The sequence below is a fragment of the Quercus lobata genome, chromosome 11 (assembly GCF_001633185.2).
Source record: "Quercus lobata isolate SW786 chromosome 11, ValleyOak3.0 Primary Assembly, whole genome shotgun sequence".
In the NCBI taxonomy this organism is placed as follows: domain Eukaryota; kingdom Viridiplantae; phylum Streptophyta; class Magnoliopsida; order Fagales; family Fagaceae; genus Quercus; species Quercus lobata.
The window spans coordinates 47,898,062-47,920,586 of record NC_044914.1 but is presented as its reverse complement, the minus strand read 5'-3'; the positions used below and the strand labels follow the sequence as shown (position 1 = coordinate 47,920,586).

At 36.7% G+C, this 22,525-nt stretch overlaps 4 protein-coding genes and 1 long non-coding RNA gene across 6 annotated transcripts; 2 read left to right on the top strand and 3 right to left on the bottom strand.

The window, feature by feature from the left end:
• Positions 1–6,134: 6,134 nt before the first annotated feature.
• LOC115967010 lies at positions 6,135–7,439 on the bottom strand. The gene is made up of 3 exons (XM_031086124.1): positions 7,126–7,439; positions 6,477–6,918; positions 6,135–6,356 (listed from the first exon to the last, which is right to left on the bottom strand). Exons 1-3 carry the CDS (start codon positions 7,437–7,439, stop codon positions 6,135–6,137), a joined length of 978 nt encoding a protein of 325 aa, XP_030941984.1.
• A 5,345-nt stretch (positions 7,440–12,784) lies between these two features.
• Positions 12,785–13,298, bottom strand: LOC115967009. Its single transcript, XM_031086123.1, has 2 exons — positions 13,269–13,298; positions 12,785–13,156 (listed from the first exon to the last, which is right to left on the bottom strand). The coding sequence occupies exons 1-2, from the start codon at positions 13,296–13,298 to the stop codon at positions 12,785–12,787; spliced, it is 402 nt and encodes a 133-aa protein (XP_030941983.1).
• Positions 13,299–13,608: 310 nt separating this feature from the next.
• Positions 13,609–14,290, top strand: LOC115969609. The gene has a single exon (XM_031089298.1). The coding sequence runs from the start codon at positions 13,715–13,717 to the stop codon at positions 14,195–14,197; it is 483 nt and encodes a 160-aa protein (XP_030945158.1). The 5' UTR covers positions 13,609–13,714; the 3' UTR covers positions 14,198–14,290.
• Positions 14,291–14,648: 358 nt separating this feature from the next.
• On the top strand, positions 14,649–15,382 carry LOC115967760. The gene is made up of 3 exons (XR_004086545.1): positions 14,649–14,720; positions 14,932–15,043; positions 15,264–15,382. It is a non-coding gene; the product is annotated as an uncharacterized LOC115967760 (long non-coding RNA).
• Positions 15,383–17,423: 2,041 nt separating this feature from the next.
• On the bottom strand, positions 17,424–21,031 carry LOC115969555 (probable amidase At4g34880). 2 transcript variants are annotated; one of them, XM_031089231.1, is made up of 5 exons: positions 20,361–21,030; positions 19,381–19,595; positions 18,871–19,113; positions 18,484–18,682; positions 17,424–17,991 (listed from the first exon to the last, which is right to left on the bottom strand). In XM_031089231.1, exons 1-5 carry the CDS (start codon positions 20,931–20,933, stop codon positions 17,599–17,601), a joined length of 1,623 nt encoding a protein of 540 aa, XP_030945091.1. In that variant the 5' UTR covers positions 20,934–21,030; the 3' UTR covers positions 17,424–17,598. The 2 variants fall into 2 exon arrangements, with proteins under 2 accessions (XP_030945091.1, XP_030945092.1); XM_031089232.1 differs by having other exon boundaries at positions 17,598–17,991; positions 18,530–18,682; positions 20,361–21,031.
• Positions 21,032–22,525: the final 1,494 nt, after the last annotated feature.

Sequence of the window (22,525 nt, the reverse complement as noted above, 5' to 3'; positions counted from 1 at the left end):
ATGAACCAACTGAATTTGATGCTAATGAGCAAGCAAGTGTTAATGGTGATGATGTGACAGATACAAATGCTGTTGAGCAGAGGGAGCAGCCTCTTCCATTAGAAATGGTAGAACCTCAAGTGAGAAGGTCTACTAGAGAGCGTCGTCCATCGACTAGACGATAGGCCAAAAACGAATTGACCCCTTGTGATAAATTAACTAATTAATTTAGCCAAGTGAATTAATTAAGTTAATTAACATGCAAACGCGTGGTAACACAAACAAATCACCAATAAACTAATTATGCAACGGAAAATAAATAATATAGTGATTTGTTTATGAATGGGGAAAACATAACGGCAAAAACCCCACAGGTGATTTTCAGGTCACCACTCCCGAAATTCCACTATTATCAAAACAAGCGGTTAAAAGTAAAGGAATCACAGTACCTTATACCAACCTACAGTTGAACCCTTACCCCAATATCCAATTGGACTTATTCTGTAGTGACAATTTTCCTTTTTGACACAGCTCCTAAGTATGTGACTAACCAATGCGCGGATCCCAGTATGTGACTTCAATCACCAACTAGAGAAGGTTGTTGGCTGCAAAGTTCTTCAGTTCATTCCAACGATGAAGATCAAGAAGATGCTTGGTCACAAAACCCTACAGTGCACATACACAGCAACTTCTTCACAAGAATGATGAACTAGAGCAAATCTTTGTCTCCAGTTACAAATTGCTTGAACAAACTTTGCTCAACATTTGCGTAACTTGTGTATGCTATGACAGCCCTTAAAAAAATCATTTTATATGTCTAGGGTTAGAAGAAAAGAAAACTCAAACACATAATCATAGATTAGAGTCAAAATAGAACTGGAATTTTGTTTTTCATAAAGCTCGACAGATACCTATCTGTCGAGATGTTGTCGAGCAGCTGTCGAGCCACGGGATTGGAACAGCTTCTTAAGCTCAATGGATAGCTAGTTGTCGAGTTTTAATGAACAACACTTCTTCAGCTTGAATTTTGGAAAAACTTGCATGTCTTCAATACTTGATCTTGAAACACAGTTTCTTGAAGTATTAAACACATCATAGATCTACCCAAATACAAGTAAAGTGTGTTTTGTCAAAGGATTAGCTAATTACATAAAATAGTGACATAATGTCCTAACAAGTGAATCACATATGTCCTAAAAATCTCCCCCTTTGGCAATTCGTGACAAAACCATAACAAACAAATGAACATATGTGAGAAGTCATAAATCACTCAACTCATATTCACTTGTTGAATATAATAAAATCTATCCTAACACAAACTCTTGAAAAACTTTGTAAGAAGAGAGTTTATGGCAAGTAGACGTTGACAACCTGTATTTCTGAAACACTTTAAACAAAACTCATCAAGGCATCTTTGTGTGATACAAAAATAATATATTGCATACACGTAATAAGAAGCATGTGCATAAAAAAAGCAAAGAAACAACACATGTAAGGGTAGGTGAAAGAAACATACATCAACATATATAAAGTAGATAAATACAATGTATGTCAAACATGATCACAAGACCCATGTACAAGAACACATGTATCTAAAATAGAGAAAAAAAAAAAGATACAAGTAATCCTCACTACATCCTTAAAAAAAAAAATCAACACTCCCCCTAACAAAATGTCCTATACTAACTCTCTCCCTAAGAATAACTACTCTCATATCCAAAACTACTTCCCCTTTTTGTCAGAAGTGATAAAGGGAAAGAGTATCAAGTAGACATCTCATCAGTAGAGCTAGCATCTCCATCATCATCATCCGAAGCATCATCGTCATCACCATCATCATCATCATCATCCTCAAACTCAGAAGCCACTAGAGGAGGTGGTGGAGGAGAAGCCTCAGGAGCATAACCACCTATGGTTGCCTGTCGTTGTGCAATATGACGGACACAAACATTCACCTGATACAACTCTGTAGAAAATGTATCAAGGCGAGCATCCATGCGCTACAGCTGCACCATGATGTCTCCTAAAGTCACGTTGCCTAAAGAAGAGGAGGGAGCGGATGTGGATGGAGCAGAACAAGACAGATCAGAACAGAAGGGAGGAGTGGCTGAATCCGACTGCCAAGACCTAAACTGTACCTCACTACGTTTAACGGTAGAGTAGTCTATGGCACACATGACAGAAAAATGGTCGGAAGAGGGAAAAGGAACAGAAAAATGGCATAGAATCCGCGTGATAGCCGAAGGGAAAATGAGCTTATCACGGGTAGCCGTATCCCTATACACATCTAAGATAGAAAGAATAAAATGTGAAGAAAAATCTATAGTGAGGTGTTCTAATAAAGAAAGAAAAAATCGAGCACGAGGCTCTATGATAGAGTTATAGTGAGAGAATGGATGCAAAACAAAAGTCATCACCATGCTCATGAATCTAGGACCTTTAGCAAAGGGCCTATATGGTGTGAATTGACAATCACCCCAATCTGCGAGATACTCACAGAAAGTGGAAATCATCTCGTCTTTGGACATAGTCCTCAGACGCTCACAATGGGGTAGTCAAGATGCTCTACCCTCGGAACATGAAGCACATCCACAACTAGCTGCAGTGTGACTACAATGCGCGTACCTTAAACGTGAATAGAAAAGAGAGGTACTGAAAAATCGAAACCATGCATCTTGGAGTAAAACTCCTGAATTAGCACGGTCGGACAAGTGACCGGGATGTCACACAGTGACTCCTATCCCCGACTATGAATGACAGTAGGAAGGTTAGTGTCAACGAAGTCCGCCAAAATGACTTGGCGTTCCGAATGAACACCTCGTCGAGAAAAGTTCTCCGAGAAGTCCCTTTGGGCATCCTCATCATGGATCTGATGTGAGAAGGAGTAGGATCAAAAGAAGACAATGCCTTAGAACGCAAAGGATTTTGGGACGGAGCTGACTTATGCTTAGGTGCCATAGACACGACTAACATAAAAAAAAAAGAGGGAGAAAAAGAGAGACAATCAAAAAAGTCCCAAAGTAATTCAAATATAACAAGTATATTGAAAAGAGAGTACATATGCATGGGAAATGCATGAACATGTGATATGCAAAAGAAATTGCATCATGGGCTCAGCTCAATCCAATCCTACCAGCACACAACCAATTTGCACACATCTAAATGCATGATAATACTGTTATTATGCTAATGTGATGCAATGCATGAGATTTTGAACTAATTTAAATAAAAACCCATACCAAAATTTCACTCATCAATTTTGAAAAACCCCAAAAATTTTCAAAAACCCCAAAACCTAAGTTTCAAAACATGAATGCATGTAAATGAAGGAGATTAGAAGCTTACCAAGTGAAGGAAAACTTGAAAAAGCTTGAAAAATCACTAGGAAAGAGGTTTGGAGTGAGAAAGATAGTGTTTAGGAGATGAACAGGTGCGGACAGGTCGAGAAAGATCGAAGAAATGAGAACCGGATCACGAAGAATGAATATATAGCTCCTCAGTAATTCTCGACAGATAGAGGTGTTGAGCTATCTATCGAGGAAGATGTCGAGAAAAACGACGGATACAACTATCGAGAAGGTGTCAAGAAACAAAGCAAAGACACAATAAGAAAAGCTCGATCGATCCACCGGCTGTTGAGAAGCTATCGAGGGTCCAGGAACTTTCTCGTTCGATCCACCAACTGTCAAGGATCTGTCGAGATTGCGATAAGAAAAGACCTTAAGAGCTCGACAGATAGCTAGGTGTCGAGGAGGTATCAAGAAGGTGTCGAGATTGCTTAAAAACTATTTTTCAAGAAAAGAAAAACACAAATATGAATGCAATCAAGCATACAACTCAACCAAAGATCCAATCAACATTTTAAACTCTCAAAATCATCTCTCAACAAAAATTTTAAGCACAAAGGATCCCATAAACACACACACACACACTAAACAAGTCTAGCCAATTTTATATTTCAAAAACAAGTCAAGACAGTTTAGTGAGCATACATTAACACATGTAAAATCTTGTGATGGTCAAATCACATTGTACCTGCACATGTATCAAAAGTAGAAAAGAATATTGCGTGTTGTGTGTGAAAAACATCGCAAAATTGCATAAGTGTATACATGCTATGGCAATTTGAGATATGAGAAAATCACTTTAACTCACACACAATCATAACTATTTGATGGAGACTATCACTTTCGAGATACATCCTATAACTCCCACATCTCCTAGAATACACGCTTGTAATTATATTTAAAGCATTTTTGATCTTTTTGCTTTTCATTTTCTTTGCATATTTTTATTTAAGCAAATCATGCATGGGCGTATAAGAGAGAGAAAAGAAATACCCAATGATGGTAAGCATTTGATATTCCAATTTTGCTATGCCGAAGCACACAAATTTCATTGACACTGCACTTTTGCTATGTCGAAGCATACATGTGTCATATTATGATTGGCAGGCAATAGTGGTGAGATGATTATTTATGCCTTTCTCTTAGGATTTTTTAGTCCTTCCCGTCAAAAAGAGTGATACAAGTGTTAAGTACAAAAGATAACTTAATCTTACTCATCACAAACAAGAGCCACAAAACTCACTTACTTAGTTGTGCATAGAGTTGCTCATCTAAGCTACAAGAGATACAAAATTTAGAAAACTTTGTTTCAATGGCCATCCAAGGTACACAAGTACCAATGTACACGTAACACACACTGTTTTTGTATTTTTCTGATTTTTCAAGTTTTATTTTTTATATTAAAAATAAAATAATCAAAACTGAAAACAAACAAAAACATGTTAAACAATGCAAAGTATAAAAACTAAATGCAAATGCATGAGGAAGAATGAGGAGAGAAAGAGATCAATCCATGGAGATAATACCAATGTTTTGACAAAAGAATTCAAAATGTTTACAGTCAAGAGGTTTGGTGAACAAGTTAGCCTTCTGATCATTGGTGTGAATAAACTCAAGAGTGAGAATACCATCTTCGACAAGCTCCCTAATGAAGTGATATCGAATCTCTATGTATTTGGTTCGAGAATGTTGAACCGGATTCTTAGAGATGTTGATGGCACTGGTATTGTCACAATAGATGGTGAGATGCTCTTGACAAATACCATAATCATGGAGGAGTTTTTGCATCCATAGGAGTTGGGTACAACAGCTACCGGCAGTGATGTACTTAGCTTCTACAGTGGATAACAAGATGGAGTTCTGCTTTTTGCTCATCCAAGAGACAAGATTGTTACCCACATAAAAACAACCCCCTAATGTATTCTTTCTATCATTAGCATTCCCAACCCAATCAGCATCAGAATAACCAGCTAAGGCATCATTTGTGTCCTTTCTATACCACACACCGAACTCAGCAGTAGTTTTGACATACTTTATAATTCTTTTTAAAGCAGTCATATGGGATTTTTTGGGATTAGCCTGATATCTAGCACACACTCCAACACTGTAACTAATGTCAAGTCTACTAGCAATAAGGTAAAGAAGACTACATATCATGCTTCTATAGAGAGAAGAATCTACACTTTTGCCTAACAAGTCCATAGTGAGTTTAATATTTGGACTCATAAGGGTTCTAATAGAACTAGCATAATCAAAACCAAACTTTTTCACAAGATTTTTAGCATATTTAGATTGAGATAGGAATATACCTAAATTTTGTTAACAGATCTACAATCCAAGGAAATGAGTCAGCTCTCCAATCATACTCATCTCGAACTCGACTTGCATGAGTTTTGAGAAGCCATGAGCAAGTTCATTCTTAGTTGATCCAAAGATGATATCATCAACATAGACTTGAGCAACTATCAACTTACCATCTTTCTTTTTGATGAAAAGAGTCTGATTAGCTTTTCCTCTTGTAAACCCATGTGACACTAAATATTGTGTAAGCCGATCATACCAAGCTCTAGTGACTTGTTTTAAGCCATAAAGTGCCTTCTTGAGATACAATACTTGGTCTGGAAAGTGTGGATCAATGAATCCTTTTGGTTGAGCCACATAGACATCTTCTAGCCCATTCAAGAAAGCAGTTTTTACATCCATCTGATAAAGATTGAACTTCAAATGACATGCTAGGGCAAGGAGAATTCTGATGGACTCCATACGGGCAACTGGGGTAAATGTCTCATCATAGTCTACTCCTTCCATTTATGAGTATCCTTGAGCTACAAGAAGGGCCTTGTTGCGAATCACATTGCCCTCTTCATCAGTCTTATTGCAAAATATCCACTTTGTGCCGATGATGTGCTCGCCCCCCGGTCTAGGTACTAAGGTCCAGACATCATTCCTCTGAAACTGCAGGAGTTCATCATGCATTACTTCGACCCAACTTTCATCCTGAAGAGCTTCCTCAACTTTTGTGGGTTTAACCTATGACAAATAACAAGAATAAAACACAAAGTTAGCAACACATTTATCAACTGTCCATTTTCTTAATGTGAGTTCATTCATATTTCCCACAATAACTTCTGGAGGATGATTTAATTTAACCCTGGATGAAGGTCCTTTCTCTTCATGAGATTCAGAATTTGGTGAAGTGGGTATATCTGCAAAATCTTCCACAACAATGGGAGTACCGGGAGCACTTGGAGATGTAGGTTCTTGTTCAACAATTTCTTGAACTTCCTTAGGCTTAAGAGGAAGAATTTCTTTAGGGAATTCCTCAATACCTTTCTTCAAATCAGAATCTGAAGACTCATCAATAATAATAGTCATTGTCTCCATTACTTTCATGATTCTTTTGTTATATACCCGATAAGCCTTACTTGTGGACGAGTAGCCCAGAAATATATCTTCATCACTCCGGGAATCAAACTTTCCCACATTCTCTCTATCCTTGAGGATGAAGCAAGTACTTCTAAAGATTCTGAAATACTTCACATTCGGCTTCCTTCCTTTCCATAACTCATATGGAGTCTTCTTGGTACTGGGTCTGAAGTACACTTTATGAACCGTATGATAGGTAGTGTTAATGGCTTCTCACCACAAGTTTCTAGCCACATCCTTATTGTGTAACATGGCTCTGGCCATCTCCTGAATAACCTTGTTTTTTCTTTCTACTATACCATTTTGTTGAGGAGTAATAGGAGCATAGAATTCTTGAGAAGTACCTAATCTTGTGCAAAAGGACTTCATATACGAGTTCTCGAATTCTTTACCATGGTCACTTCGAATTCGATCAATCTTCAGATTCTTTTCATTCTGCAGTCTTGTGCACAAAGCTTCAATGTGCTTAGGAGCATCAAACTTGGATCGTAGGAGAATGACCCAAGTGTACCTAGTGAAGTCGTCTACCACAACCATGATGTATCTCTTACCACCAAGAGACTCAGTTCTAGTTGGACCTATAAGATCCAAATGTAGAAGCTCCAATGGCCTAGATGTAGTTGATCTGAGTGCCTGGATGCTTAGCTTTCGTCTGTTTCCCAAGCTGACATGGTCCACATACCACATTGCTCAGTCTACTAAGCTTTGGTATCCCCAAAACTGATTCATGCTTAGATACAACAAAAAGATGTATGTAACTAGCATGTCCCATACATTGATGCCATAGATCTTCATTTGGCAAACGAATGCTATTGCACACAATATCAGTATCAGGAACCAATCCATAACAGTTGTCTAAAGTGCGAACACCACTTATGAGTTTCTTTCCAGACTCATCCATGACAAGACACTTTCCCTTTGAGAATAGTACCATGAAGTCTTGATCATATATCTGACTTATGCTTAACAGGTTCACCCTTAGACCTTTTACGTAAAGAACATTTGCAATGTCTGGTAGTCCATGTAGAGAGATAATTCCCTTCCCTTTAATCTGTGATTTGCTCTCATCACCAAAAGTGACATTGCCACCTTTCTTAGACTCGAAAACCTTGAATAGAGATCAGTCTCTAGTCATGTGTCTTGAGCAACCGCTATCGAGGTACCACAAACATGTGTCCATAACTTTAAATGCGAACTTCATCATAAAACACACTTCTTGTTTAGATGATAGATCAGTGGGAATGGTGCTTTCTCTCATCTACCTTTTTTGAGCTAAGCCTTTAACTTTCACTCTTCTCAAACGAACTCCTTTGCACATTTTTATTCTGAGACAGTCTAGTTTCCTTTTAGCCAAACTGAGATCTTTTTCAATAGTCATCATAAAAGAATTCAAATAACTTTTAGACTTGTATTTTCTAAGACACTCAAACAAATAGAGATTAGAAAAACAAGATGTATTTGAAAATAAAGATCTCTTCAAGCCGATTACAGCCATGACAACAGGGGTCAATGGATCAACACAGCAAAGATTAAAAACTAATCAGAGTGTGCCTGCTCTGATATTACTTGATAGGCCAAAAACGAATTAACCCCTTGTGAAAAATTAACCAATTAATTTAGCCAAGTTAATTAATATGCAAACGCATGGTAGTACAAACAAATCACTAATAAACTAATTATGCAATGGAAAATAAATAACACAGTGATTTGTTTATGAATGGGGAAAACCTAACGGCAAAAACCCCACCGGATGATTTTTAGGTCACCATTCCCGAAATTCTACTATTATCAAAACAAGAGGTTACAAGTAAAGGAATTTTAGTATCTTATACCAACCTATAGTTGAACCCTTACCCCAATACCCAATTGGACTTGTTTTGTAGTAATAATTTCCCCTTTTGATGCACGGCTCCTAAGTACGTGACTAACCAATGCATGTATCCCAGTACGCAACTTCAATCACCAACTAGAGAAAGTTGTTGGCTGCAAAGTTCTTCAATTCATCCCAACGATGAAGATCAAGAAGATGCTTGGCCACAAAACCCTACGGTGCACATACACAACAACTTTTTCACAAGAATGATGAATTAGAGCAAAACTTTGTCTCCAGTTACGAATTGCTTGAACAAACTTTGCTCAACACTTGCACAACTTGTGTATGCTATGATAGCCCTTAAAATAATCCTTTTATATGTCTAAGTTTAGAAGAAAAGAAAGCTCAAACACATAATCATGAATTAGAGTCAAAACAGAACTGAAATTTTATTTTTCATAAAGCTCGACAAATACCTATCTGTTGAGCTGCTGTCAAGCCACGGGGCTAGAACAGCTTCTTAAGCTCGATGGATAGCTAGCTGTCGAGTTTTAATAAACAGCACTTCTTCAGCTTGAATCTTGGACAGGCTTGTATGTCTTCAACACTTGATCTTGAAATACAGTTTTTTGAAGTATTAAACACCGATCTATCCAAATACAAGTAAAGTGCGTTTTGTCAAAGGATTAGCCAATTACATGAAATAGTGACATATGTTCCTAACAAGTGAATCACATATGTACTAACACTAGATACCCCACTTTTGAGTATACTATGATTACTGAAGAGGGGGAGCCAAAAAGTTTTTAGGAAGTACAGTCTCATAAGGATAAGCAAAGCTGGTTGAAGGCTATGCATGAAGAGATGAATTCTTTGAACAAGAATAAGACTTATGACTTGGTGGAACTTCCTAAAGGCAAGAAGGTACTGAGAAACAAATGGATGTTCAAGCTAAAGAAAGATGGTGACAAGTTAGTGAAGTATAAAGCTCGATTGGTGGTCAAGGGTTTCAGTCAGAAACAAGGGATTGACTTTGATGAGATATTCTCTCCAGTAGTCAAGATGAGTTCCATTCGGGTAGTTCTGGGATTAGTAGCTAGCTTGGATCTTGAGCTTGAGCAACTTGATGTGAAGATAGCTTTTCTTCATGGTGATTTGAAAGAAGAAATCTACATGGATCAGCCAGAGGGATTCAAAGTGAAAGGGAAAGAACACATGGTTTACAAGTTAAAGAAGAGTCTGTATGGCTTGAAGCAAGCTCCAAGACAGTGGTACAAGAAGTTTAACTCATTCATGGTGGGTCATGGGTACACAAGGACAAATACAGATCATTGTGTGTATGTTAGAAAATTTCCCAATGGTAAATTTGTTATTCTTCTGCTATATGTAGATGATATGTTGATAGTAGGACAAGATGCAGGTGTGATTGAAAATTTGAAAAAGGACTTGTTCAAGTCATTTGATATGAAAGACTTGGGTCCAGCAAGACAAATTTTAGGTATGCAGATTCTACGTGACAGGAAAGCTAAGAAGCTATGGTTATCACAAGAGAAATATATTGAGCGTATTCTTGAAAGGTTTAATATGAAGCATGCCAAGCCAGTTAGTACACCTCTTGGTGCTCATTTCAAGCTAAGAAAGAAATCTTGTTCTTCATCCAAGAAAGAGAAAAAAGACATAGTATCAACTATCTATTCCTCAGCAGTTGGGAGTTTGATGTATGATATGGTTTGCACACAACCAAATATTGCTCATGCAGTTGGTGCTGTTAGCAGGTTCATGGTTAATCCTGGTAAAGATCACTGGGAAGCAGTGAAGTGGATCTTCAGGTACTTGAGAGATAGCTCTAAATTGTGCTTGACTTTTGGTGTTTCTAAACCAGTTTTGGAGAGTTATGTAGATGCAGATTGAGTAGGTGACCTTGATGGTAGGAAATCTACATCGGGGTATTTATTTACTTTTACAGGGAGAGCTGTATCATGGCAGTCAAGATTGCAGAAGTGTGTTGCCTTATCTACAACTGAAGTTGAATACATTGCAGCTAATGAAGCAGGTAAATAGATGCTTTGGTTGAAATGGTTTCTCCAAGAATTGGGTTTGAAGTAAGATGGGTATGTAGTTAATTGTGATATTCAAAGTGCTATAAACTTGAGCAAGAATTCTATGTACCATTCACGCTCGAAGCACATTGAGGTGAGATACAATTGGTTGAGACTAGTTGTTGAACAACAGTCATTTGAATTAGAGAAGATTCACACAAATGAAAATCCAGTTGACATGTTAACCAAGGTTGTGTCAAGAGAGAAGCTAAAGTTTTGTGTCGGGTTGGTCGGCATGAATTCTAACTGAAGACTTGGGTTGAAGATTTCCTCTGTAGTGTGCTGGAGGGGGAGATTGTTGGGTGCACGTGACACCTCAGTTCCAGCACACCTTTGTCAAAGCTCATTTATGAGCTTGTTCCAAAAGTCTTCAAAGCAAGCCTTTTCATTTATTGAGAAGTGACCAAAGCATGGAGAGGTTTGACTTCTCTTAATGAGAAGTGTTACAAGGCGTGGGGACACGCTGAAGAAAAAGAAAAGAAAGAAGCAAAGGCCATTCGGCCCTGTGGTGAGCTGAAGTAGAAACAAAGAGCTGAAATAGAGAGCAATTCGGCCAATTTTTGTGTGAGTTCCAGAGAGAGCAAAACACAGAAAAGAGAGAGCTTCAGCTGAGAGGTGCAGTCCAAAAAATAGAGAGAAACACAGTGAGAGTGTGAGAGAGTGAAAAAGAAAAAGGAGACATTTTTCTTTGCTCAAGTTATACACAAGGAAGATAAATTGGTGGAGTTCTCATGAAGTTTTTGAGTGCTACAACCATGGAGAGTTGGAGTATTCAGAGAAAGATTTTACTACTGGCTTTGTGGTTAGATTGTATTTACTCCTTGAGATTTATTTGTTGTATATCCACTTTATTATGGACTCAAGTTTAGCATAAACTTGATAGTTGTAATCTCTATTTCATAGTGGATATTTTTTGGAGTTGTCTCATGGTTTTTCCCTCTACACTAGAGGGTTTTCCACGTAAGATTTGGTGTTCTTGTGTGGGTGTGTTTATGTGGTGCTTACTGGAATTTTTTTGTTTCCATAATATTGCTATTGCTATTTCATAATATTTCATAGTGGATATTTTTCGGAGCCATCCTATGGTTTTTCCCTCTACACTAAAGGATTTTTCACGTAAGTTTTGGTATTCTTGTGTGGTTGTATTTATGTGGTGCTTGCTGGAATTTTTTTGTTTCCATAATATTACTATTGCTTGGTAGTTATATATTTTAATTTACACATAGACATAGGGATTAGGATTTTTCCCCAACAATTTGGCACTTTGAAACACTCTCCCTCTCACGATCTCTAGGCACTGACGTGTGTGAACAGAGCCTTGTAGATTTTTCCTTCGGCGTATGCACTGTCCATGCAATGACCATGAAGAATTCCTATCCTAATTCTTGACTTGCCATCATATATAGTTCCTGAGATATATTCTATGACCTAATTTGCTAGCTAATTCGTTCCATTCTGGACCGGTACAAACTGAAATGGGTTTCTAGAAAAATTTTGCTACTTACAGTTTTCTTCACATCATACCTTCTTCAATTTTCTTCTCCCCTCTCTGTCTCTTTCTTCTTTTCTTTTTCTTTTTCTTTTTCTTTTTTTTTTTTTTTTCATGAAAATCGTTTACTATTCTTTTCTTTTAAATTTTTGACTGCTCCTATTTAGTTTTAATATTTTATAGGGTAGTGAAATGGGCTAGGCATTAGCTTAAAATAATTTGAACATGCATAAAAACGAGTGAAAAATTGAAATATAATTAAATATATTAATTTATACAATACAAGTTTATAATTATATATATAATTGCAAAATTGCAATTACTCCGAAGCGGTATTCCAGTACTGATTGGTATCGAAATATTTTATTCTTCTAATCAAACCAAAACGATTTCTTGTATGGTATTTCCTCCCTTGATTTAGAGTCCACTAATATATAACATCTAATCAATACAATAGAATGCATAACACAGAATGAAAGACTAGTTTTTTTAAATAATAAACTAAGTATGCTAAATCAAACACATTTATTTAAATAATAATAATGATCATGGCTATACACGGAATAAGAGACAACATACCATTGTCAATTAATACTTGATTTTGACTCGATCATTTAGTAAAAGTACGTTTCTAATTACCACAACTACCACCTGGCCCTCCGAAAAAGAAATCATAACCCCAATATGGACTCCCAGAATAGTGAAGATCATCAATAGCATAACATGGATCCACGAATGTTTCTAACTCTGTATCTGCTGGAATTTGTGGTTCTAATTCTTTTTTCAAGTATTTCATGTCTCTGAAGTAGGCCGCATGATTGTAGACATGATCTGGTTTATGACCACTACCCATCGAGGGGTTGACTCCAGTCGTTCCAGGATTGGTAAATGCTCCCCATCCCACATTTGAAGCTCCATCAATATCAACTAAATCTTTTGGCCAATACCCCACAAATTTTAATTGATTGCTAAGCATAACCCACCAATGCCCAGATAATTCTTCCTGTGCAGTAAAAAAATGAAGGGATATAAGATATAGAATCACTCTCTTGGGGATCAAATAATATGTAGAATTAAACCAAACTCTACTCATGAAATTCAGTTGTATTTATTACCAATTTTTTATGAGGTAAAATGAAATACATTGATGTCGATGAAAGAAATGAATTCAATTATTGCGAATTAACAAAACTGGGATTTGTTAACTCAGTTTAGGGAAATCCAAACAAGGCCTTAGTCTCTTTCTCTTGATGACTCTATGCATGAAAATAAGAATGAAAAATACTAATCTATATATATATATAAAACCGAAGCTTTTGAAGCTCCCACAATTTTCCACGTCAGCACATCATTTAAAAAAAAAATCATAAACCAAAAAATAAAAAACTTTTCTAAAACCCAAAAAAATACTTAAACACAAAATCAGAGGAACCCTAAGCCTTTAACACGCTCTACCTTCTCCTTCCTCCAAAACCCAGACCACGCTTTGCTGTTCCCCCACACGCAAACACAACACCGCGTTCTTCTTCTCATCAGTCAGTCAAACTCAAAACTCAACACCATGACCCCAAAATCCCTCTTCTTCTTCTCCACCACCCTCGCTCTTCTCATCCTCCTCATACCCATCTCTGCCCAAATCTCCGACCCGAACCCGAAACCGACCCAATCCCTATCCGCGGCCCACACTGAGCTCACCAACTATGGCTTCCCAGTCGGACTCTTACCCTCCTCAGTCCATGGCTACTCCATAAACAAGACCTCCGGCAACTTCTCCGTCGAGCTCGGCGGCGACTACAAGATCACTCTCCCGCCGGACAACTACCTCGCCACCTATTCCAGGACAGTCAGGGGAAAGATCGTTTCGGGTAAGATCGCTGAGCTCGACGGGATTCAGGTCCGTGCGTTGTTCAGGTGGTGGTCCATCACCGGGATCCGATCCACCGGCAAAGACTTGGTGTTCGAGGTCGGCATGGTCAGCGCCAAGTACCCCTCCAAGAACTTCGACGAGAGCCCCGATTGCGAAGGTAAACACTCCTCTTTGTGAGTGAGCGAGTGAGGTATGAATTCAAATCCCAATTCAATTCGCTCTTAATTAGGGTTTTGAATTGATCAGAGAAATTCGAGACTAAAGTATGTGTTGTGCATTATGATTAGTATTGAATTAACATCTCTGAGTGATAATTCTTAATTAGTAATTATTGATTTAAAATATAAAAATTGATTGAATCGAATTGTGCTCTATGTATCTCGATTATTCCTGAATATTCTGTATAGCACGAGCAAAATAAAATAGTTGCTGTCTTTTTTGATTTTGTTTTAATTTTAGTTTACTAGGCGTTTGTTTGTATCGAATATGTTCTTTTCCAGATTAATTCCCTCTAAGGTATTAGCCCAAACTGCCTACTCTTCCAAAGAAGGTAATTCTTTTCTCTCTTTACAATTAAATCCGTTAGCACAAATCGCATTAGATATCTGTGAAACGTTTTAACTTTGATTTATTTTTACTAATTCGTTAATGTTTGAATTGCTTTTCAGTTTGATTAAAACTGCCGACTCTTCCAAAGGAGGTAATTCTTTTCTCTTTTTATGATTAAATCCGTTAGTACGAATCGCATCAGATATCTGTGAAACGTTTTAACTTTTATTTATTTTTACTAATTCGTTAATGTTTGAATTGCTTTCGGTTTGATTATTGTTGATTTCAATTAATTTACACCTAAGGATTTGTTAAATTATTATTATTATTTTTTAAATTGATTTCTTTCTCTGATTTCGTAGCTGATTGATATAAAGCTTCCTAAGTATTTTCACGATCAGACAAACTTAACCAAATTGAGCATCTGTTTGGGTGTGGAGGAAAAAAACAATGGAAGCACAATCAATTGTGAAGGTTCCTTTTAGATACCTTTGTTAATTTGCTTTGTTGATTTGCCAATTGTGAATTACTTTATGTTATTTCTACTAAGATTTTTCTATGGTATTCTATTTTATTTCACTTTGTTGCGGGTGCTTGCATTTTTCTTTTTTCTTGCATTTTTCTATGGACAGTCAAGTATTTACCTTTCCTTTATTATGTACGGCTCCAAACATTAATCGTGTATTGGACATAGCTCAAGAACACAGTGTGAGCAGCTACACGTTGCAGAGAAATCGAGGTATCCACAAGCCAGTCAAAGTTGATGACAGCCCTTCAATGATAGCTGAAAATGGTGTGAGTAGCTCCAGCTTGTGCGAGCATGAAAAAGGTGAGAATATTGCTTTGCTCCAAAAAAGCAACATTATCCTCCCCCATGACAATTCTCTAATTGACAGGCAATAAACTTTTCACACTGCCACTGATGGTGAATTTTTCATTTTCACTGTGCCTCAATACATATACTAGGCAAACTTCGTGATTAGGTTATCTTATTTTGTAAATTAATGGTAACATCTCTTGATTACAGTATTGCAGGCACTGCGGACCGCTCTTGCAACAGCAGGATATATTAATGCTGCGATGCAGAGAGCTCCCAGGATCTCAGGCAGAGTTATTCAAGCACAGATGGATACAGCATTTACTAATTCTAAGATGCAGAGAATTTGTGGGAACTCAGGCACAGTTAAGGTGGAGAGAGATGGATTTCTCAGCAAGTCAAAAGACAAAGCTGGCAGAACTTTGATGATAGCAACAAGCATGGATCCTGATTTGTACAAGGCTATAACAGATAGGGACATTGATTTAATCCAAAAAAGAAGGCATGATATGGAACTTTCTCCTCTCTATGACAAAACCCCTGAATTGAATACAATCCTTCATCTTGCTGCTGCAAGCTCAGACGATGAAGAGTTTGTACAAGCAATCCTCAGGATCCAACTGTGCCAAAAATTTGTCACAGAAAAGAACTCCAGCGGCAACCTTCCTCTTCATGAAGCAGTAAATGCTGGCCATCTGCATATAGTGAAACTTTTGGTCATATGGACTTACCAGCAGCTGCAAGATCACTCTACTGGACCATTGAGGGAGAAAAATAAGGAGGATAATACTCCTCTTTACCTGCCCTTAATTAACAAATACCAAGCTGTGGGTTGTAACTTGGCCTTGGAATCCAAGTACAATGAAATGGCCAAGTTCTTTGTACTTGGATTGATTTATAGTTTTGGATTGATTTATGACTATTATGCTACTATTTTAAAATCGAGTATGGACATTTTTAGTAATGTTCACTTTCATTAAGTGTTGTTTCTTTTACATGTACACATGGTGTTTGATGAAATTTCTTATGAGTTCTAGAAGCCATAATACATGGAGAGTCGTAAGGAGGAACATAGGTAAGAAATGTGATGCTCTATTGTTGATCTAATCAAGGTAAGCTGTGTTTGATTCTTATTACTATTGTTAATGATACACCATATATTGAATATTTGCTTTGTACAATTTGCTGTTTTGTGCTGATATCCTAAGTGCTGGTGTTGTTTGGAATTTAATTTATCTGTAATTAATTGTATTGGAGTGTACTTATACAAGTTATATATTTTCTAAATTATGATCTCAAGTATTTGGTTACCACGATATCTCATTGTATGTGATAGATTTTATTACTTTGGTATATAATTTATACCTTAATATTGGTTTTTTTTTTTTTTTTAATGTTAGGGAAGTTGTGTCAATTGATTGACATGTTATTATCAACAACTTTCCCGTGCATCGCACGGGTTATCGACTAGTTGGAATGAATGAGGGGCGAACTATTTATAGACACTTAATCCATCTTCGAAAAGGTGCAATAGAGAATGGACACACCGTTCAGGTCTAAAAACTAACAGTGCATACAATAAATTGACCGTGAAATAAATGAAATGATACTTAAATACACCCAAGCCCAACCCAACCCCATCAAACTCAATTCAGTATGAGCAGTACGTAGAATGGCTATTTGGGTAAGACCCACCCTACCACCAAAAGTGGGGTGAACACATGACGTTAATTTGCTCACGGAGGAGAACATGTTCATACTTGGACCTGCCTCACCTCGCGGAGGACAACATGTTTATACTTGGACCTGCCTCAAAGGATGTGCAGTTCCCACTTTTATTTATTTTGTTTTATATTTTTATTTGGTTTAAAATAAATTAAAAAAAAAATAACCAAAAAAATAAGAGATCTAGAGTTCAATCCCCGCCTACATCAAAAACTGATTAGTGTCTTGGTCTGATGATAAATAGCTATTATCAGGAGCAGACGCCATAGGTTAAAACTCTCTCCAAAAAAAAAAAAATTATAACAATTCACATTAAAGACATTAATTTTTGACATGGAATACCTAATGTATTTTAGCATTATTAGCTATTATAACAATTTACCAAAAAAACTGCAGTGTCTATTACACACTCCCCAAAAACAAGGGAAATCCTGACCTCAACTCATGATTTCCTTGGTTTTTTTTTTTTTTTTTCTTCAATTGTGTACTATGTTTGCATTAAGTGATGTGAACTAGACATTTCCCTATCAAGAAAAGAGGGAGGTCTTCGTTCCCTTGTAGCTTGTTCAAAAGCATAGCTAATCTCAATCAGCTTCGGTTCTGAACCCCTCAAACCCCCAAAACTGATCCCAAACGGCATTCCATTGCTTTCATACCCGGCTGGAACAGTTATTGCTGGGTAACCACCAATTGCTAGTACTGTGCAAGCACCTGAGCCTATTGTCACCATTGCATCCAAGTTATTGTCCTTCATCAGTTTCTCAAACCCAAATTTTGACAAGTTTGCCATCATCTCCATTGCCTCTATCTCTTGCTCCCCAATACCACTTGTATTCTCTGATGCAAGGAACTTGTCCTGACCATATTCTTCCAGTTTTTCCTGCAATGACCGAAACTAAATAAGTTGTCTGCATATCAAACACAAAAAGAGCAGTGAAATTGAATTCAGCTGCATAATTTCTTCATTCTTTTGGTGGTAAAAATCAGCCTAATATTTTGTTAAAAAATCGTAAGTTATAGTGCAAAACCACATAAATGTGTCTGCAGAACCTCACAAAAACAACTACAATTAAACCATAGTCCTAAAAATTTGCGGCCAACAATGAATTCTCAATAGACTAATTGAATCCTCAAAATATGGGGCGTTTGCAGAACCTCCCAAGCAAAGACATATACAATGGTTGCAAGACAAGGATCTTCTCACCCATAAACATTGTGGTTCACTTGCCAATAGAGTTATTATATTTTTGAATCATCAAAACAGCTAACAAACATTGCTATCAGTAAAAGTTGTTTCACTAACTTTGATCATATAATTGCTTATAGTGTGCTAATCTTGCTATGTCCATCTTTCAAAAATCATATACTTAACTATAACAGGGTTATTCAAGTTGAATGCGATTATGTCTGCCAATGACCTCACTGTAGAGTTGCTCAGCTCTTTTAGGTAGTCGTTTATTGAAATCTTGAACTCGGCCAGCAATGCAATTAATTCACCGCTTTGAGAGGGATCCATAATTACATCAAGATTTGCTATTTCCAGATTGTCCACTATAGTTGCACCTCTTTGCCTTGACATAAACAAAAGAAAACAAAAAGTTACTACTGTAGAAATGCTTGATTAAATGTTACATACTGGGCTAGTGAAGCCAATAATAGCCTAGGTTGGAGAGTTAGGCAAACATGCTGAAGGGGCTAACTTGTTTGTGCTAGAAATGTGCATATGCATTACTTTCCTACTGCCCTTGCAGAAATTTACCTTAACACATTTAGATGATGCTCGAAGGCAGGAATTGCAGAGGTTCCATTATATGAGTCCAAAAATGGTTCTCTTACAACACCCAATATCTTTCCTTTGAGCCCATCTTCATTCAGAAATTGTCTGTAGCCACCTGGAGGTATGAACACAGATGCTGCCTTTGTTGCTTCATAATCTCTTGGATCAAAACCCACAATCGCATCAAGCACATACACTGCATCTGTTACAGTTCTGCATATGGGCCTGTAATTGGACATAATCAAAATTCATCAGTTAAACTTCAGCCTAAAGTAGCATCCATTCTGTGTCACATACACAAGTTCACTTCTGCCTGATAAATTCCTATTTATCCTAACATATGAAGCTCATAATAAATGATGAATCTAATCACTTAATCATTATTCTAACACTACGTAGTATTCAAATATAGAAGGGAGGATCAAAGGAGTAGTTGAAAGCACAATCTAATGGTATGTGATTAGTAAAACAACTAGTAACAGACTAGCTTACCCAATGGTGTCCTGACGAGGTGAGATTGGGATGACACCGGCACGGCTGGTGAGACCAACAGTGGGTTTAATCCCTACAACCGAGTTGTGATCTGCTGGACAGATGATGGAGCCATCTGTTTCGGTCCCCAGTGACACTGATACCATGTTTGCTGCAACTGAGATTGCAGGTCCACTGCTTGAACCACATGGATCCGCAGATTCCACATAAGGATTCTACATGTTCCCCCCAAAAAATTTCATGATTGAAGACCTCTTTTATACGTGTATATATATATGAGCAGTTTTATCACCAAAGAACAGAAGTAGAGCAAACAAGCAGCCAAGCTGCAGTCAACAAAAACTCAAAGTTACCTAAGAATTATGAATATCTTTGTTGTAATAAATTTGCATTATTCCTAAATCAACGTCATATCAGGTTCAACTCACTAGAGCACTGGACCCAAACCAAACTAGGCCTAATTGTAAGGTGGAGATGTTTTGAGTAAGTTAATTAAATGACAAAGTTTAGCTACAAAATTGGTTGTAATATAAAGTTACAATCTTAATATCTTTTTATTAGTGGTAAATTTTGACAAATCTATCATTGAATTACGTCTTCTTCTTATAACCTCAATGCTTGCAAAATTTCTAAAAATCAAAGATTAATAGTTATGTCATCAATAAATTATTTAAATTACAAATTTTTGTAATTTAAAATTATGCATAAAATATAAACTTATAAATTAAATAGTAAATATATCTGATTAATACAAAATTTGACACATGTTTATTATTTTATAAATTTAGGTAACTACCAATTTTAGCCGAAGGTACTACCAATTTTGTAAATGAAACTTTATTAATCTTCATTATATTATAAAAAATAATATGTCCTATTAAACATCACTCAACTAATAAATAATTTTCTTATCAAACCAAAAAAAAAAAAAAAATAGTAAGTAGTTTTCAAGAAAAAAAAAAAAGTTTTTATTAACTAACCAGGGCTTGTCCACCTCTGGCACACCAACCATCAGGAATCTCCGAAGACCGAACTCCATACCACTCGGAAAGACTAGCCTTCCCTAAGATGACAGCTCCAGCTTTTCTCAACCGTTGGACCACGCCGGAATCTCTAGCCACCGTTGATCCCAGCAGCGCGTACGACCCACACGTGGTGTTCAACTTGTCCTTAGTCCCTATACTGTCTTTCAACAGTATGGGGATTCCATGCAACTCTCCCAAAGATCGACGGCCCTGATCTTTCGCCGCAGCCTTCTGCCTCTCGCGGTCAGCCTCGTCCGCTTGATTAAGCGCGTCTGGATTCACTTCCAGTACGCTGCGGAGCAGGGGATTCAAGGCTTCGATCTGGTCTAGGTACAAGTCGACAAGTTGTCTTGAAGAGAGTTGGTTTTCGGAGAAGGCGAGGTGGATGTCGTCGATGGTGGCTTCGGTGATTGAGAATTGTGAGCCGTTGATTGGGTTGACGAAGATGGTAGAGAAAACTAACAGCAATAAAAGCAAGGTCAACGATGAGGAGGAGAGGAGAGACGTAATTGGACTGTTGGTCAGCATTTTAGCTTCAAACCATTAGTCAGCAAGAGTAGCCCTTCACCGCCTCGTATAGATTTATTGTTTAATAGTTTAATACTTTAATTTCTTTTAGTTTTGTGAGCCCTTCACATGGAGTCGCTTATTGGGAAAGCTGAAAGTTTTAGCCATTAGTCATTTGTGTTGACTTCTAAGCCACCTTCACTCCACGTGGCTAACCTATGTCTCACTATTTTTTTTTTCACTTTTAATTTTAATTTTATCACTACCTTGGTTATAATCTAAAAGATAATTATTATATTGTTGTTATTATTGAGTGATATTTGGGATTTGGGCTTAATTAGTTTGACATAGTATTAGTTGAAAAGACAAAATTTAGGTAGAATTTTGAGAAGAGAATTTAATGAACAACACTTAAGTATTATATGTAAGTCTTGCTCTAGTTAAAATATGAATTTACAATTATAAAATTCTTAAAAATTTATATGGGTTTTGATGAACAACTTACAATATATAAAAAAATAAATAAAAATAAATAACTATAACTCAAAACAACATATCGAAATAGACTGATACTAAATCGGTATCGAAATATTGTCTCAATTAACAAACCGAAACAAAGTCGAAACAGTATTCAAAATATTGCTATTTATATGTTTTATTTTTTTTATAGGAATATAGACACATATATTATGTAAACCTAAAATTTTTTGAGTGATTGCTGCAATAGGCTGCTACCTCTAGTAGCTCACTCTAACTTGATGGTATAACAAAAAATATTTTGTTATTTGGCTCTCTCTCTCTTTCTCTCTCTCTCTCTCTCTCTCTCTCTCTCTCTTCTTTTATTATTTTATATTTTATCTTTCTCTTTTGTCTTTCTTAAGACATATCTCTCTCTCTCTGGCTTTGTTGCTCTGGCTAAACCACCTGCCCCTCCCTTCTTCTTTTTTTTTTTTTTTGTTTTGTTCAATCTTTTGCGTTTTTTTCTTTGGCCGAACCACCCTGCAATTGAAGCTTCCTCATCTTTGTCTTCCTTTGACTTTCTCTCTTTAACATTAAACTTTGGTGGTGGTCGATTTTGAGTGTGGGTCATGTGGATTGGTGGTTCTAGTAGTGCTGATGGTTGATTTGAATGTGGGTCTTGTAGATTTGTGGTTTTAGTGGTGGTGGTGGTGGTTGATTTTGAGTGTGGGTCTTGTGGATTGGTGGTTGTGGTGGTGGTGGTGGTTAAATCGGCTGTGGGTTTGGTTGTGGCCGTGGGTTGTGGTTGTTATGGTGGCTGATACGTGTGGTTTGCTAGTTGTGACTGTTGGCTTTTGTTTATTGCGATGATAAGATATTTTATTGGGTTATTTATATTATTTTAATATGTTGTACGTTAAAAATAGAAGTTTTGATAATTGGCATATTTAAAAATAAGTTGTTAAAATAGATAAAGTGTCTTTTTAAATTATTAAAAATTATATTTTTTAACATTTTTACTATGAATGCTCTAATCCATCTATACATACCTTTTATTATTATTATTATTATTATTATTATTTTATAGGAATACAGGTACATATATTATGTAAACTTAAAATTCTTTAGGCTGTTAAGCATTCAACAATTACTTT

Coding starts and splice junctions, on each gene's coding strand:
- LOC115969609 (XM_031089298.1), top strand. CDS start 13,715: ATGACCCCAAAATCCCTCTTCTTCTTCTCCACCACCCTCGCTCTTCTC.
- LOC115969555 (XM_031089231.1), bottom strand. CDS start 20,933: ATGCTGACCAACAGTCCAATTACGTCTCTCCTCTCCTCCTCATCGTTG. Junction 19,114..19,380: donor CCTCGTCAGGACACCATTGG/GTAAGCTAGTCT, acceptor GTCCAATTACAG/GCCCATATGCAGAACTGTAA. Junction 18,683..18,870: donor CATCATCTAAATGTGTTAAG/GTAAATTTCTGC, acceptor GTTTATGTCAAG/GCAAAGAGGTGCAACTATAG.
- LOC115967010 (XM_031086124.1), bottom strand. CDS start 7,439: ATGTGGTATGTGGACCATGTCAGCTTGGGAAACAGACGAAAGCTAAGC. Junction 6,919..7,125: donor GGTAAAGAATTCGAGAACTC/GTATATGAAGTC, acceptor AGTGTACTTCAG/ACCCAGTACCAAGAAGACTC. Junction 6,357..6,476: donor AGAAAGGACCTTCATCCAGG/GTTAAATTAAAT, acceptor TATTTGTCATAG/GTTAAACCCACAAAAGTTGA.
- LOC115967009 (XM_031086123.1), bottom strand. CDS start 13,298: ATGTATTTCATTTTACCTCATAAAAAATTG. Junction 13,157..13,268: donor TTTTACCTCATAAAAAATTG/GTAATAAATACA, acceptor TTTACTGCACAG/GAAGAATTATCTGGGCATTG.